Raw genomic sequence first — 15,098 nt, 5'->3', positions numbered from 1 at the left:
AGGTCACCGGCACAACACTGAATGGTATAGGAGCTTGTACCTGGATTTAAGCTAATTTTCAGAAAATTCAGAAACATGGCATATTTTGCACATTCCAGTTGGCACACTAAGACTCACGTGGGGACCTCCTGTGAGGGCAGAGGCATGCACATCTGCAGCCAACACTGATAACAGGTGCTGGAATTTAAGCTAATTCACCCTGAACCCATGGTTGTGACTGGTTAGTAGACTGGTATACAAAGGGGTGAGTGCAAGTTCTTGGAAGACACATGTGATTAGTTAACACCAAGGATCACAGTAAGTTTCTGTCTGACCAAGTACTTTAGAACATGTTAAAATCCCTGGCCAGGGAGTTCCCATCAGGGCTTAGCAGAAACAAATCTGACTAGCATCCATGAGGACACAGGTTTGATCCCTGGCCTTGCTCAGTGGGTTAAGGATCTGGTGTTGCCGTGAGCTGTGGTGTAGGTCAAAGACACAACTCGGATCTGGCGTTGCTGTGGCTGTGGCTGTGGCTGGCACCTGCAGCTTTGATTCGACCCCTAGTCTGGGAACCTCCATATGCCGTGGGCGTGGCCATAAAAAAGACAGAAAAACATCCCTGGCCAGAATGGTACCTCTTTTAAGAGTACAAAATACACATCACTTCCTTGGTTACTATTATATGGACTTTGCAGAAGTAAATTCAAAGCAGGACAATATCAACTAATGAAAAATAAAGAGGTCGTTTTCAATATGGTACAACTTGTATAAATTATAAACAAACAAATCCTACACTGCAGCTTACGGCAACACTGGATCCTTAACCCACCAAGGCCAGGGATCGAACCTGCATCTTCATGGACAGTATGTCAGATTCCTAACCTGCTGAGCCACAACGGGAACTCTTAGAAAGATTTTAAGTTCTCTAAGTGAATTTCTCTGGTGTTTTGTTTCGTTTGTTTGTTTGTTTGTTTGTTTGTTTTAGGGCTGCATCGGTGGAAGTTCCCAGGTTAGGGGTTGACATGGAGCTGCAAATGCCAGTCTACACCACAGCCAGAGCAACGCAGGATCCTTAACCCAATGAGCAAGGCCAGGAATCGAACCCACAGCCTCATGAATATGAGTCAGGTTTGTAATCAGCTGAAACTCCGTAATTTCTCTTTTTAACAATTAAAACTCTCCCTGGAGAGGGAAAGGCATAGAGAAGCCAAAAGACCTGCCACCCGGGGAAGGAGCCGCTCTGTTGGGACAGCAGTTTCAGGGAAGGCTGTCCTGTCGTGATGGGCATGATGGTTACAGAAACTGCAGGTGTTTCCCAACGATGTTTCCAATGATGAAACTCCCGCCCCAGAGGACAGACATCTGAATCTTGGTTAGGAAACATCACCATGTAACTGCGGCTATTGCAGTCCTAGAACTGCGGGCTGACAGCCCTCCCTGGCTTCATCCCTGACTAAAGCCTCCCTTTTGCTCACCCCACTCCAGCCACACTGGCCGCTTTGATGTCCCTCCATCTGCATCCCCTACCTGCTTCCCCTCTGCCTGGACGCCCTTTCCAGAGATCAGCATGGCCCCAGTCCCATTTGCCCTTTGGGCCTTTATTCAAACAGCACCTTCCCAGCAAGGTCTTCACCTAAAATTGCAACTTTGGCTCCAGCACTGCCTTCTACACTTACCACCATCTGACATGTGATGTATTTTACTTCCCTTGTTGTCTGGCTCCACGAGATAATCTCCACGAGGAAAGGTATGGAGTCTTGTTCAATGCTGTGTCCTCATCCCCTGAAAGTGTCTGGCACACAGTCGGTGTTAAATAAATACTCACTGAAAGAACCAATAAGCAAGTGAATATTTATGGAATAAATGCCACATGTCCCAGGCTCGGGGCACTTCTGCTTTCACAGGAAAGAGCACTGCAGCGGCTGTGGCCAAGCATCGGAGTGTAGGGCTGTGGGGCCCAGTTATAACCAGAGAACATGCAAATTTACAAAAAAACAAACCAAGCAAAAAGCAGAAAAACCAGAAGGCAGTGAACAGGTGTCTTTAACTGCACTGTGGTCAGAGGGCAGCAGTGGGTCCAGGCCCAGGCAGCTTGGACTTCGGAATAACTCTGTCCTGCACAGCAGCCAGAGGGCAGATGGAACTTTACAAAGTGTTTGCTCCTGGAGGGTGGTCTCAGCAAGTTCAATCTCTTCTGCACTTCTCCCAAGGAGGGAAGACAGCAAAGGAGGGAGAGAGGGTTGCTGGTTCTCCCCTCTACTCATGCTACTCGTTTGGGAGCAAGGGGAGGGGAAGGAAAAGAAAAAGGAAAAAAATCCCATGAGACGGAGTTCCGGTCATGGTGCAGTAGTTAATGAGTCCAAGTAGGAACCATGAGGTTGTGGGTTCGATCCCTGTCCTTGCTCAGTGCGTTAAGGATCCAGGGTTGCTGTGGGCTGTGGTATAGGTCACAGACACAGCTTGGATCCCTCATGGCTGTGGCTGTGGCGTAGGTAGGCAGCATCAGCTCCAATTGGACCCCTAGCCTGGGAACCTCCATATGCTGCAGGAACAGCCCTAGAAAAGACAAAAAAAAAACAAAAAGAAAAAAAAAATTCCATGACAACAGAGGATTTTGCAAAATTCTAATTTGGGAGTAAGGAAACCATGCCATACTTTTATATAAACTTACAGAAAGCTTGAACAAAACTAAAAATACAATGCCTGTTCACATGAAGCTTACTCTCTTGATGGGTATATAAGACGAATAGGTAAGAAACAAATTGGCAGCATTTTTCTAATGAAGGGCCCCTGAGAGCCAAGGTGGGCTAGCATATTTTTCCTGGAATCCAGGGAGCATTCAAATGGGAATGCAGAATTTCTCTACAGTCATGCATTTTATCATTTAATATCAAATTTTACAATCTTCATAATTGTATAATCTGCACTATAAAATTGTTTTAATTACTTACCGGTCAACTTACTTAGCTCTTGTTTCCCGCAACCTCAGGACAAACTGATGCTGCACCACGATGTGGCAAGGAACCCTGGGACTTTGGCTTTTCCTCAGTACTATGACCACCGAAGGTACAACCCTAATTGGTAAATGCGGGATTTGGACATCACGAGAAACGTTACCTTAGACCAAAATGTATGAGAGAGACAATAACTGCTGTGGCTACTCAGCAAAGGCCAAAGCATTTGGAAAGACTACAATGAGTCTTATTCAATAATGCTATATATATATTATTTGCACTGCTGCCAGTGATATAAGCTTCATGACACAGCCATTTTTTTGCCTTAGTTATACTATTTTTAAAACATTTTTATTGAAGTATAGTTGACATACAATGTTACGTTGCTTTCTGGACAGTAGAACCTCATTCTTTACCCATCCTATACGTAATTACTCCATTTTTTTAAATGAGGAAACAAGTCATTTCAAAAACAAATATATATTTATGTTTTTAATATAAATGGAAAGTAAATATGCAATAGTGATGGAAATAAACTATTTTCAACTCTGGGCTCTTTCCAAAAGATACAAGATACACAGATAGATCACACTCATACCTTACAAGTGATAAATAGCAAACAATTTAAATTCATAATGAACAATGAATCTTTTTCAGTAGTTTGCAATTTTACTCATTCCATAATTTCATGTGAAAAAAAGAGCTAATCATGTACCATGCACCTTAATATTGTCATTTATGTATTTCAAAAGTACAAACATCCCGAAGACAGAGTCCCATACATATGCATCATATGTATCATAAAAATACAGAGACATTTATCAGATGTAACTAATATAATGAAAACTAAATTTTAGTATATGTTTCACAAATACAAATCCAACATTTCTTTTTGGTTCAGAAAATATGAGAGGTAGGTTCAAATAAAGGAAATGTCTGTTATGTCACTAGATTTTCATGAACATGTTGGCAATTTATAACAGAAATTACTAGAAATCAAACTCGAACTAAATTAAAGAATAACTTCAATTAATAAATATTTTTCTAAGCCTTAATCACACAAATTAGAAAAGACAGCTGATTGCAAAAATGGCTTCAGTAAAATAAAAGCATGTTATCAATATTATAAAGTAAGTTTCTATATCATAACATGTTCCTTAGACTGGGAGCAAGAAAGAACATGAATGTACATGTCTATAAATTGGGCCTCTCATTTAAATACAGACACCAAATTATAAAGTTAACATATAGTACTATTAATATGCACTATTCTCCTCATATATATGCTGCCCAATTAGAGAAGTGCAGGGTCAAAGAAATTAAACAGTGAGGGGAAATGAGAATGCCCTTCACGCATGATCAACCTACTTTGTGTAATTAAGAGATTTCAGATAACCAAGAAGCCTTCCTGATTAAAATGGAAGTCAGACTCAAGTAGGAAACAAAGCACAAAGCAAAGAAAGATGTTCTTCAAAAGTTGATTACAGGCCAAAGGGTTTTGTTTCCTGGTGCTTTTCAAACCAATGACAATAAAAAGCATCTTTCAAATAAGTTGCCGTGTGTTGATAATTTAACAGTAACATACTGACAATCAGTGTGCCATCCTGGGATCAAATAACAGTGCAAGAAAAACAGGGACGTGCCCACAGAAATAAATATTTGAGCACTCCCCCTTACACAAAAATTACATGAATGGGCTGGGCTATTTGCACGCCTTGAAATTCTGCCACTTAACATTCATTCTTATTCAGCTTTAAGAAAGAATATAAACGCTATACCTATTTGGCTGCTGTAAGGTATGTTTTCATGCAATGATTCTCCATTCTACAGGGAAATTTTAAGAAGTTTATAAAGACACACAAAATATATAAACAATTTAAGTTTTGAGGTTTCATGATCATTTTGTTTTCAAGGAAAAGATATTTAAGGATAAAGGAACTGGCAGGAACTTGAACCAACCAAAATAAAGATTAAAGATTTATAACTCTATCACACAAACAAACTTAGTTCAAGCAAGTACTTTTTTTTTCAGATTTAGGATTCAGGGCACAGATTTGTAAATAGGATGAATAAGAAAAGATAAAATACAGTTTTGTGGCCTTTTCAAAATTGTATGATCGTATCAAAACTATGATTTTTCACATTTCTGAATGTATAAAATCAAGTCCAAACGTTTGACGTTATCATTGATATGCTCTTCCCTTTTGTGAAAAAAATACAGCTTCTTTTGCCACAGACATGTTGCAATTCCAGGGGAAAAAAAAAAAAAAAGGTCAATCTAGAGATGACTGAAAGTTTCCATAATCACATTAAAGCAAAAAAATTCAACATGTCATTTCTGAGTTACTCCTAAAGTTTGTTTCATATTTTCATAAACCACATAACTGATGCCTACAGCAGGGAGCACTTTCATAAAGTTTGGGGTGATGCCTCTGTAAAGTCCAGGTATTCCTTCTTTAGAAATTATCCGTCGAAAAAGCCCAACCATGTTCAGCTGTGGGGCTCCTTCTACCATGGCTAGAAAACAAAAAAAAGAAGCCACATTAACTTAATATTCAAGCATGTGCTATTACTACCATCTGCGATTATGATTCAGAATGATATTCGAGAATACAATGAAAGGATCAAATGTATTCCAAGGCACCCAAGAAAGTACCCCTTTATATAATTCTCCCTGTATGGTGCCTAGCAGTGAGCATCCTGATTATAACGATGGGACTAACAGTTATTTACTGAATGTTTATTATGTGCTAGATGTTGGGCTAGTTACTGTATATACTAATCCTCCTAGGAAAGTATTATTATACCCATTTCATAAATAAGGGACTGGAGGCTTAGAGAGAGAGAGAGAAACGTGTCCTAACACACTTAGCTAGCAAGTGAGAGAGCTGAGAGCTGATGGTAAATGGAATTTTCTCCTCTGTAAATGGAATGAAAACTGTGCAGTGTTGTAAGAATTAGCAACAACGTATGTAATGCACTTGGCATTTGTCACATTCTTGATAAATGGTGGCTGGACTTGTTCACTACCATGGACCTACACCTTTTGAACTGTGATTCCTCCCCACAGTGACACTGACTCTCCCTCCACTTTGACCACATCTGCCCTCCCGGCTCTCCTGCCATCTATCAGTTATTCCCCTTTCTTACGATTGGCTGCCTTTTACGGCTATATTAAAATGTATGCATGCTGTGCCTTTCTTGTCTCTTTTGCTTTATTCCTGGCCAATCTCACCTCAACTCTCATTTTTTTTAAATAGCACACCCTGAGCACCTGCAGCTCTATCCCCAACCCTGCAATGAGCAGTCAATCATTAATTAACCAACACTTCCAGCAGAGATGCTATTAAATATGTGTAAATACAATGTAAGGCTATATAAATAGTTTTGCTTCCTGGAACTTTCTGGAGTTTGAGGGGGAGTTTCCCGAATTTTTTTTTTTTTTCCTTTTTTAGGGCCACACCTGCAGCACATGAAAGTTCCCAGACTAGGGCTCAAATGGGAGCTACAGCTGCCGGCCTACACCACAGCTATAGCAACATGGGATCCAAGCCGAGTCTCCAAACTATACCACAGCTCATGGCAGCAACAGACCCCTGACCCCTGAGTGAGGCCAGGGAACCCACATCCTCATGGATACTAGCTGGATTCGTTTCTGCTGCTCCACAACAGGAACTCCTTTCTGAATATTTCTGATCCACAGTTGGTTGAATCCATAGATGCAGAACCAGAACCCAGGGATACCTGCACTCTTAAAACACACATTCGCAACACATGCAAAAAAACCTTATTCTTGTTATGCATAAACCACAAATATGCATACAGTTTATGAGCAGTGTATCCATGGTATTAAAATTTCATGAAGAGGAACTGATTAGGGAAAAAAATTCTAAAAAGCCCCCTTCAGGAAAAAGCTTGAAAAATACTATCTGAAAACCACACCCTGCTGTCCCAGGAGAACTTGAAGCTCCAAAAGCACGTTACTGACGCAGTACTTTCGTCAGGGTCATCCTTTCATCCTAAACTCACCTTGAGCCTGCATGCGTGTTCTCACCAAGGCCAAAGGGTAGCTGGCCAGCTGACCACAGGTGCTGGATAAGGCTCCGCATCCCAGCAACACCATGACTCCTGGGTTTACAGAGTCTTTGGCAAAATTATCAAGCCAATGGGACTTTAGGAGCTGCCAGAGAAACAGGAAAGAAGAGAAATAATAAAACAACTAATTTTACAATTGCTTCCGCTCAACATGAACGTTCTCACAGCCACTCTCATCCTGATAACAGACAGGCCACATTTCTGCAAGGCCAGGTGGCACATTTCCAGGAGCGGCAGCCACTGCAGAGAACAGGGGCGGCCACAGGACCTTCGCACGTGACAGGTCTTCACAGGCTGCTCATCTTCCAAATACATGTGAAGATCAAGAGCACAGCAAATGTGGGATCTAAAGTACATTTCCTGCAGTGAGTTTTGGTTTTTGTTTTTTGGCTTTTTTTTTTTTTTTTTTTGTCTTTGTTGCCATTTCTTGGGCCTCTCCCGCAGCATATCGAGGTTCCCAGGCTAGCGGTCAAATCAGAGCTGTAGATGCTGGCCTATACCACAGCCACAGCAATGCAGGATCCGAGCCAGGTCTGCAACCCACACCACAGCTCACGGCAATGCCGGATCCTTAACCCAATTAGCAAGGCCAGGGATCGAACCCACAACCTCATGGTTCCTAGTTGGATTCGTTAACCACTGTGCCACGACGGGAACTCCCCCTACAGTGAGTTTAAATAAAAACACTATACTACTACTCACATCTAATTGTGTACTTTACACAAACATGACTTCATTTAGGCCTTTTATAAAAGCTCTGAGGTAGAGCTTTTCTTCTGATTTTAGAAACGAGGAAAATTAGTCTCGGTAGGGATTTTTTTAAACAAGGGTACAGAAGAGTGTACTGATCTCGGCCATGCCATTTCCCTATGATCCCTAGGTCCCTGTATTTCCATTAGAAGGCAATAATTGAGGGAAACTGAATAAAATATATATGCTAATATACATTTTGAATATAAAATCTCCCTCTTTTTTTTTTTTTTTGCTTTTTAGGGCTGCACCTGCAGCACATGGAAGTTCCCAGGCTAGGGGTCGAATCAGAGCTACAGCTGCCAGCCTACACCAGAGCCACAGCAACACAGGATCCAAGCCCCACATCTACAAACTACACCACAGCTCACAGCAATGCCGGATCCCCGACCCACTGAGCGAGGCCAGCAATCAAACCCACATCCTCATGGATACTAGTCAGATTTGTTTCTGCTGTGCCACAATGGGAATTCCTAAAACATCATAAGTATAAAAATACATGGTAATATATGGGACAAATTATATACTAGTTTAAATTATTTAATGAAAAATTTAACAGCATACTTCAACCTTACAATTATATAACAAGAATAGCTCTATAAATTTGAAAGCAAAAATTGTATTTAAGTGCCTTATTTAGTGTTCATTTAGTACTGTAATAACATGACAATAAATAAAGTCACAAAGGCTAATGACAATCATTCCATAGTCTGAACTATGGAAATGAGAAAACAGCAGTGACTCACTAGAAACAAATCAATTCTTTACACTATTAAAACCAGAAAAGGGAGGAAAAAAAGATAGAAAAATGCACTCTTAAAATAATTAATTTTAAATTCTATAAAAGATATACATGATCTTTTTTTCGGTATTTTTGGCCATGCCCAAGACATGTGGAAGTTCCTGGGCCAGAGATCAAACCTGTGCCACAGCAGTGGCCAGAACTGCTGCAGTGACAATGCCCTTTACCCAACCTGCTGTGCCACAAGGGAACTCCTAAAATATACAAAATCTTCTAAGTCCTTTCTGTGTATTTCATAATCCATTTTCTTCTACATCCTAGGATCATTATCATTTCTTGCCTCTCAGGTTTCTCTCTCTATTTTTTTTTTTACTTTTTTATTTTTGTTTTTGTCTTGTCTCCCCCTCTTCATTGGCTTGTACAATATTTACAGATATTCTCAAAATTTTATCACCTTATGAAGGTTCTTTGGCAACATCAAGGTCATAACAGTGGGGTCCTGACTCAATAGGATTAGTGTCTTTATAAGAAAAAAACTCCAGAGAATTCACTCACTCACTCTCTCCCTCTCCTCTTGGGAACACAGCAAGAAGGCAGCTGTCTGCAAACCAGGAAGAGGGAGCCTCACCACAAACCAAATCAGTTGGAACCTTGATCTCAGACTTCTAGCCCCCAAAACTGTGAAGAAATACATTTATTCTGTTTAACCCACCTATGGTATTTTGGTATATGGTATGGTCTATGGTATTTTGTTATGGTAGCCCAAACATAGTAATACACGACCCAAAGCAGTCTATATATGCAAGGCACTCCCTATTCAAATTTCAATGACATTTTTTGAAGAAATAGAAAAAATATATATTCTAAAATTCAAGTGGAATCTCAAGGGACCCTAACAAGCCAAAATAACCTTAAAAAAAAAAGAACAAAGTTGGCAGCCTCACACTTCTGAGGCCTTCACACTTTCAACAAATACTGCAAAGCAACAGTAATCAAGACAGCAGTACTGGCAGAAAGACAGGTGCACAGTTTGTTCCACAGAACAAAACAGAGAGCCCAGAAATAAACTCTTGAATACATGGGCACATGATCTTCAACAAGGATGCCAAGACTCCACCTGGGGAAAAAGACAGTATCCTCAACAAATGGTGCTGGGAAAACTGGATGTCTACAAGCAAGAGTATAAAGTTGGACCCTTACCTTACAACACATACAAAAGACTAACTCAAAATAGATTAAATGCCTGCCCATAAGACCTAATAACATAAAATTCCTAGGAGAAAACATAGGATAAAAGCTTTAGCACACTGGACTTGGCAACAATTTCTTGGATATGATACCGAAAGTACAGGCAAGAAAAGTAAAAATGGATAAATGGATTTCGACACCTTAAAAACTTCTGTGCAGCAAAGGAAACAATCAACAGAGTGAAAGGGCAACCTACGGAATGGGAGAATATGTTTGCAAACCATATATCTGATAAGAGGTTAATATCCAAAGTATATAAAGAACTCCTACAACTAAACAACAATATTTAAAATAACCTGATTAAAAAATGGGCAAAGGGCTTGAATAGACATTTCTTCCAAAAAGATACACAAATTGACAACAGCCATATAAAAGACACTCAACATCACTTATTGTGAGAGAAATGCAAATCAAAAGCACAATGAGATATTGCTTCACACCTGTTAGGATAAGTACTCAAAAAACAAAAGCTAGAAACTAACAAATATTAGCAAGGATGTAGAAAAATCAGAATTCTTGTGTACCCTTAGTAGAAATGAAAAGGGTACAGCTTCTATGGAAAACAGCTTGGTCCTCAAAAAGCTTAACAAAGAATTCCCATATGACCCAGTAATTCTACCAGAAGGTATACTTCCAAAAAAACTCAAAGCATAGACTTGAGGAGACAGCTCTATCCCCTTTTTTTTTTTTTTCAAAAGGGAAAAGAAAGTATTCTTGAAATTAATTCAACCCCTCAGCATCCCCAGCATTCCAAGCTCCTCAAGCCTATCAGCAGTTTTTGCCCTTAAAACCAGCTTGGAAGATAATATACACTTAAAGAAAACCCTCAAGAGAATCGGCAAAATCCACGGCCAATATTGGGCAGATTCATTTCGCTCCCCCACTTTAAATTTAAATTGACTGTGGTAAACCACTTCTTAATGCTTAACAAGATCTTTTAAATCCTGAGGTCTTATGGAGTCCCCGTCGTGGCGCAGTGGTTAACGAACCCGACTAGGAACCATGAGGTTGCGGGTTCGATCCCTGACCTTGCTCAGTGGGTTAAGGATCCGGCGTTGCCGTGAGCTGTGGTGTAGGTTGCAGATGCAGCTCGGATCCAGCGTTGCTGTGGCTCTGGCGTAGGCTGGTGGCTATAGCTCCGATTTGACCCCTAGCTTGCGAACCTCCATATGCCGCGGGAGAGGCCCAAGAAATGGCAAAAAGACAAAAAAAAAAAAAATTATAAATCCTGAGGTCTTAACAGGAACTACATCATTCATAGAGGAATGTAGGACCTAAGACCTCATAGTCCTCTGCACTAGGCCCTGTAATACACCCACTCTCCCTATTTAGAAACTCCACAGAAGAGAATGGAAATTTGTGCAAGATTTGAGGGCTATTAACATTGTCATCAACTGTCAACCAGATGCCCCTAACCCTCATACCTTCTTAAGGTCAATACCTACAGAGAAAAAATTTTTCACCATAACTGACCTCTGTAGCAACTTTCTCAGCATCCCTATGGATTGAGAAAGTCCAATTTTATTTTCTTTCATGTGGAAAGGGCAATACTGGACTGTCAGGCCATAAGTCTAGACCGAAAGCCCTTCTTACTTACTACAGATCCAAAAAGCAAATTTAACAGATATCATTTTTCTACACGTTTCCACCCTCTTCAATATGCTGGTTGCTTTCTTCTCTGTTCCTCTTCCGAGGAATCAAGTGAGCAAGACAGCATCCATCTCCTCGAGCTAAGGTCATAAGGTCTCTAAAGGAAGTACAATTTGTTCACATGTAGATCAAATACCTAGGGCACCTGATCTCAGGAGGATTCAAAGGTATTAAATTTCCCCTAGTCGCAGACCAAAAGACAACTTTAAAGATATGTGGGTCTGACCAGATACTTTAGAAATTGGATACTTAGTTTTTCAATAGCCCAGCCTCTTTATTCATTGTTCAGAGCTGAAAGACCAGATCCTTCAGAGTGGGAGGAAAACTTCTTTGTGGCTTTCTCAGTCCCCTACTTTAAGATATACTCATTAGCAGCTTTCCCTCTTCCACTTCATGTATTAAAGAAGGCAAAGGCCTTAGCAGTGCTCACTCAAAGGCACAGAGGTCAATACCGACCTGCTGACTATTACACTGAACAATCAGACCTGTAGCCAGACACCTCCCCAGTACATGAGAGCTGCTTCAGGAGCGGCAGCCCTCACAACACCAACTGAAGAAACAGTTTGGGGCTCTCCACTCATTATTTGTTCCCCCGTGCAAAAAGAGATTTGCTCAATTCGCATCATACTCAACACCTTTCTGCAGGCCCTCTTACCCCATATGAAATATGGTTACTAACTTCTCGCATGACTTTCTCATTACAAAAACCTCAAGGCTGCAACCCTTCTCTGTTTACTTAATGACAAAACTTCTCAAGACTGTCTACCCTGACTGGGCAGTTATTATCCCCTAGAGCTGACTTACGATAAACCCCTATTGCTAACACTGAGATGTCATGGTTTACTGATGGCTCTTGTTGGAGAGCAGCAAAGGAAAATACTGGGATGGGTATGCGCTTATACGCTCCTCTGAAGTAACTGAAGCAGCTCCACTGCTGACCGTTACTCCAGCCCAGCAGGCAGAACTCAGTGCTTTAACTAGAGATTTCACCGTAGCAGAAGGTTAAACTGTGAATATCTATCCAGAGAGTTGCTTTGCCTTTAGGGTAGTTCATGACTTTGGCATGCTCTAGAAACAGAGGATTCTTAACCTTGGGAGGCAACCAGATGAAGAATAAAAGTTAGGTCAATAAATTGTTGGAATTGATCCAACTTCCATCTGTCCTAACCACCATTAGTGTACCTGTGCATCCAACTAAAGGAAATAACTTAGCTAATCAGGCCACGAGGACAACTGCCTTATGAACAACCAAACTTGCGTGAATGCCTCCCTGTTCCTCAAATGTGGTCTACCCCTTTGTGACACTGATTCTTTGAAAAATCCATTGGAGAATAAAAACTTACCCCCTACACATGAAATGTGATTTTCTGGATAGGTCCAATCCCAGTGATGTGAGACAAAGCAAATCTAAATGCAATGCACTTAGAGAATGATCTTAATCAAAAGGGGGAAATGTGAAATGAAATGGAGTCGCTTATGTCAAGGAGCTTTTAAATGAAGTCAGAAGTGCATTCAAAAGCTGGACCTTATATACATCTCACCAGGTGGAACCATGAACTTATGAACTGGGCCACATCACAGGTAGTCCAAGGACACTGCAAAGAACACCTGCAATTTGTCACAGTAACAAACTCCTACCTCCCCCTAGGTGTTAGCCTTAGTAATCAATCATGTTTAACCAATGAGGTTCTGCCTTCAATTCAAATTAAAATTCTTTGTAATGCAAACTTCCCTTCTTTGCCACTAAAAACCTAGACTTTTACTCCCTAGCTGACACTGTTCAGGCTGTGAGCCAAATCTATGTGGACCAAACTGCAATTCCTCAACCCCAAATAAACGCTTTGTATTTGATTACACCTCCTGGGTTTCTTCAGGTTGACAAGTTCAAGGAATGACTCTGTGGTACCCACATCAGTCTCTTGGCTTTATCAATTTTAATAAATCAAAGAAAATGTGCCATTTTTGCTTTCTTTCTCCTCAAAAAAAAAAAATTCCTAATACTATCTTCTAAGCTAAACTATATCTGTAATAACCATTTTTTTTTGTCTTTTTGCTATTTCTTGGGCCACTCCCGCGGCATATGGGGGTTCCCAGGCCAGGGGTCAAATTGGAGCTGCAGTCTCCGGCCTATGCCAGAGCCACAGCAACGCGGGATCCGAGCCGCGTATGCAACCTACACCACAGCTCACGGCAACGCTGGATCGTCAACCCACTGAGCAAGGGCAGGGACCGAACCCGCAACCTCATGGTTCCCAGTCGGATTCGCTAACCACTGCGCCACGACGGGAACTCCCTGTAATAACCATTTTTAAATTACAGTTTATTTATAATGTTGTATTAGCTTCAGGTTATATACATATTATAATAATCTCTAGGTCCATCCATGTTGCTGCAAATAGCATTATTTCATTCTTTTTCATGACTGAGTAGTATTCCACTGTGTATATGTACTATATCTTCTTTATCCATTCCTATGCTGACAGACATTTAGGTTGCTTCCATGTCTTGGCTATTGTAAAGAGTGTTGCTATGAGCATTGGGGTGCATTATCTTTTTGAATTAGATTTTTCTCCAGATGCACACCCAGGAGTGGGATTGCAGGATCACATAGTAACTCCATCTATCTATCTATCTATCTATCTATCTATCTATCTATCTATCTATCTATCTATTTATTTCAGGGCCTCACCCAAGGCATATGGAGGTTCCCAGGTTAGGGGTAGAATCTAAGCTGTAGCCACCAGCCTATACCACAGCAACACCAGATCCAGGGATCAAACCCAAGCCCTCATGGATACCAGTCAGGTACCAGTACCTCTATTTTTAGTTTTTAAAGGAACTTCCACACTGTTTTCCAGAGTGGCTGCACTAATTTACATTCCCACCAATAATAGAGTTTGCTTTTCTCGACACTTTCTCCAGCAATTTTTATTTGTAGAGGTTTTTGTTGTTTTGTTTTGTTTTGTTTTTAGGGCCACACCCAGGGCATATGAAGTTCCCAGGCTAGGGGTCAAATCACAGATACAGCTGCCAGCCTACACCACAGCCACAGCAACGTGGGATCCAAGCTGTGTCTGCAACTACACCACAGCTCACAGCAACACAAGATCCTTAACTCACTGAGGAAGGCCAGGGAGCAAACTCACATCCTCATGTACACTAGTCGGGTTCATTTCTGCTGCACGACAGGAACTCCCTGTAGAGTTTTTAATACGGCCATTCTAACTGAAGAGTGAGGTATCTCTCACTGCAGTTTTGCTTTGCATTTCTCTAATAATTAGTGATGTCGAGCATCTTTTCATGTTCCTGTTGGCCATCTGTATATCTTCTTTAGACAAGTGTCTATTTAGGTCCTCTGCCCACTTTTTTTTTTGTCTTTTTTTTGCTATTTCTTTGGGCCGCTCCTGTGGCATATGGAGGTTCCCAGGCTAGGGGTCGAATCGGAGCTGTAGCTGCCAGCCTACGCCGGAGCCACGGCAACGCGGGATCCGAGCCGCGTATGCAACCTACACCACAGCTCACGGCAACGCCGGATCCTTAACCCACTGAGCAAGGCCAGGGATCGAACCCGCAACTTCATGGTTCCTAGTCGGATTCGTTAACCACTGTGCCACGACGGGAACTCCCCCTCTGCCCACTTTTTAAAAAATTTTATGGCTGTACCCACTGTGTATGGA

The 15,098-nt window shown here is 41.2% G+C and overlaps 1 protein-coding gene across 1 annotated transcript in view; it reads right to left on the bottom strand.

The window, feature by feature from the left end:
* Window positions 1–3,405: 3,405 nt before the first annotated feature.
* LOC125129913 (calcium-binding mitochondrial carrier protein SCaMC-1) overlaps window positions 3,406–15,098 on the bottom strand; it is a 51,432-nt gene continuing 39,739 nt past the window's right edge. Inside the window, exons 9-10 of the mRNA XM_047785153.1 lie at window positions 6,966–7,116; window positions 3,406–5,453 (exon numbers count right to left, since the gene is read on the bottom strand). Coding sequence (XP_047641109.1) covers window positions 5,269–5,453; window positions 6,966–7,116 — 336 coding nt within the window. The 3' untranslated portion in view covers window positions 3,406–5,268. The remainder of the gene's footprint in view (window positions 5,454–6,965; window positions 7,117–15,098) is intronic.

This window comes from Phacochoerus africanus, chromosome 6 (assembly GCF_016906955.1).
Source record: "Phacochoerus africanus isolate WHEZ1 chromosome 6, ROS_Pafr_v1, whole genome shotgun sequence".
Lineage (NCBI taxonomy): Eukaryota > Metazoa > Chordata > Mammalia > Artiodactyla > Suidae > Phacochoerus > Phacochoerus africanus.
Note: the sequence above shows the minus strand (reverse complement) of the source record. Positions and strands in the feature narration are given on the sequence as shown.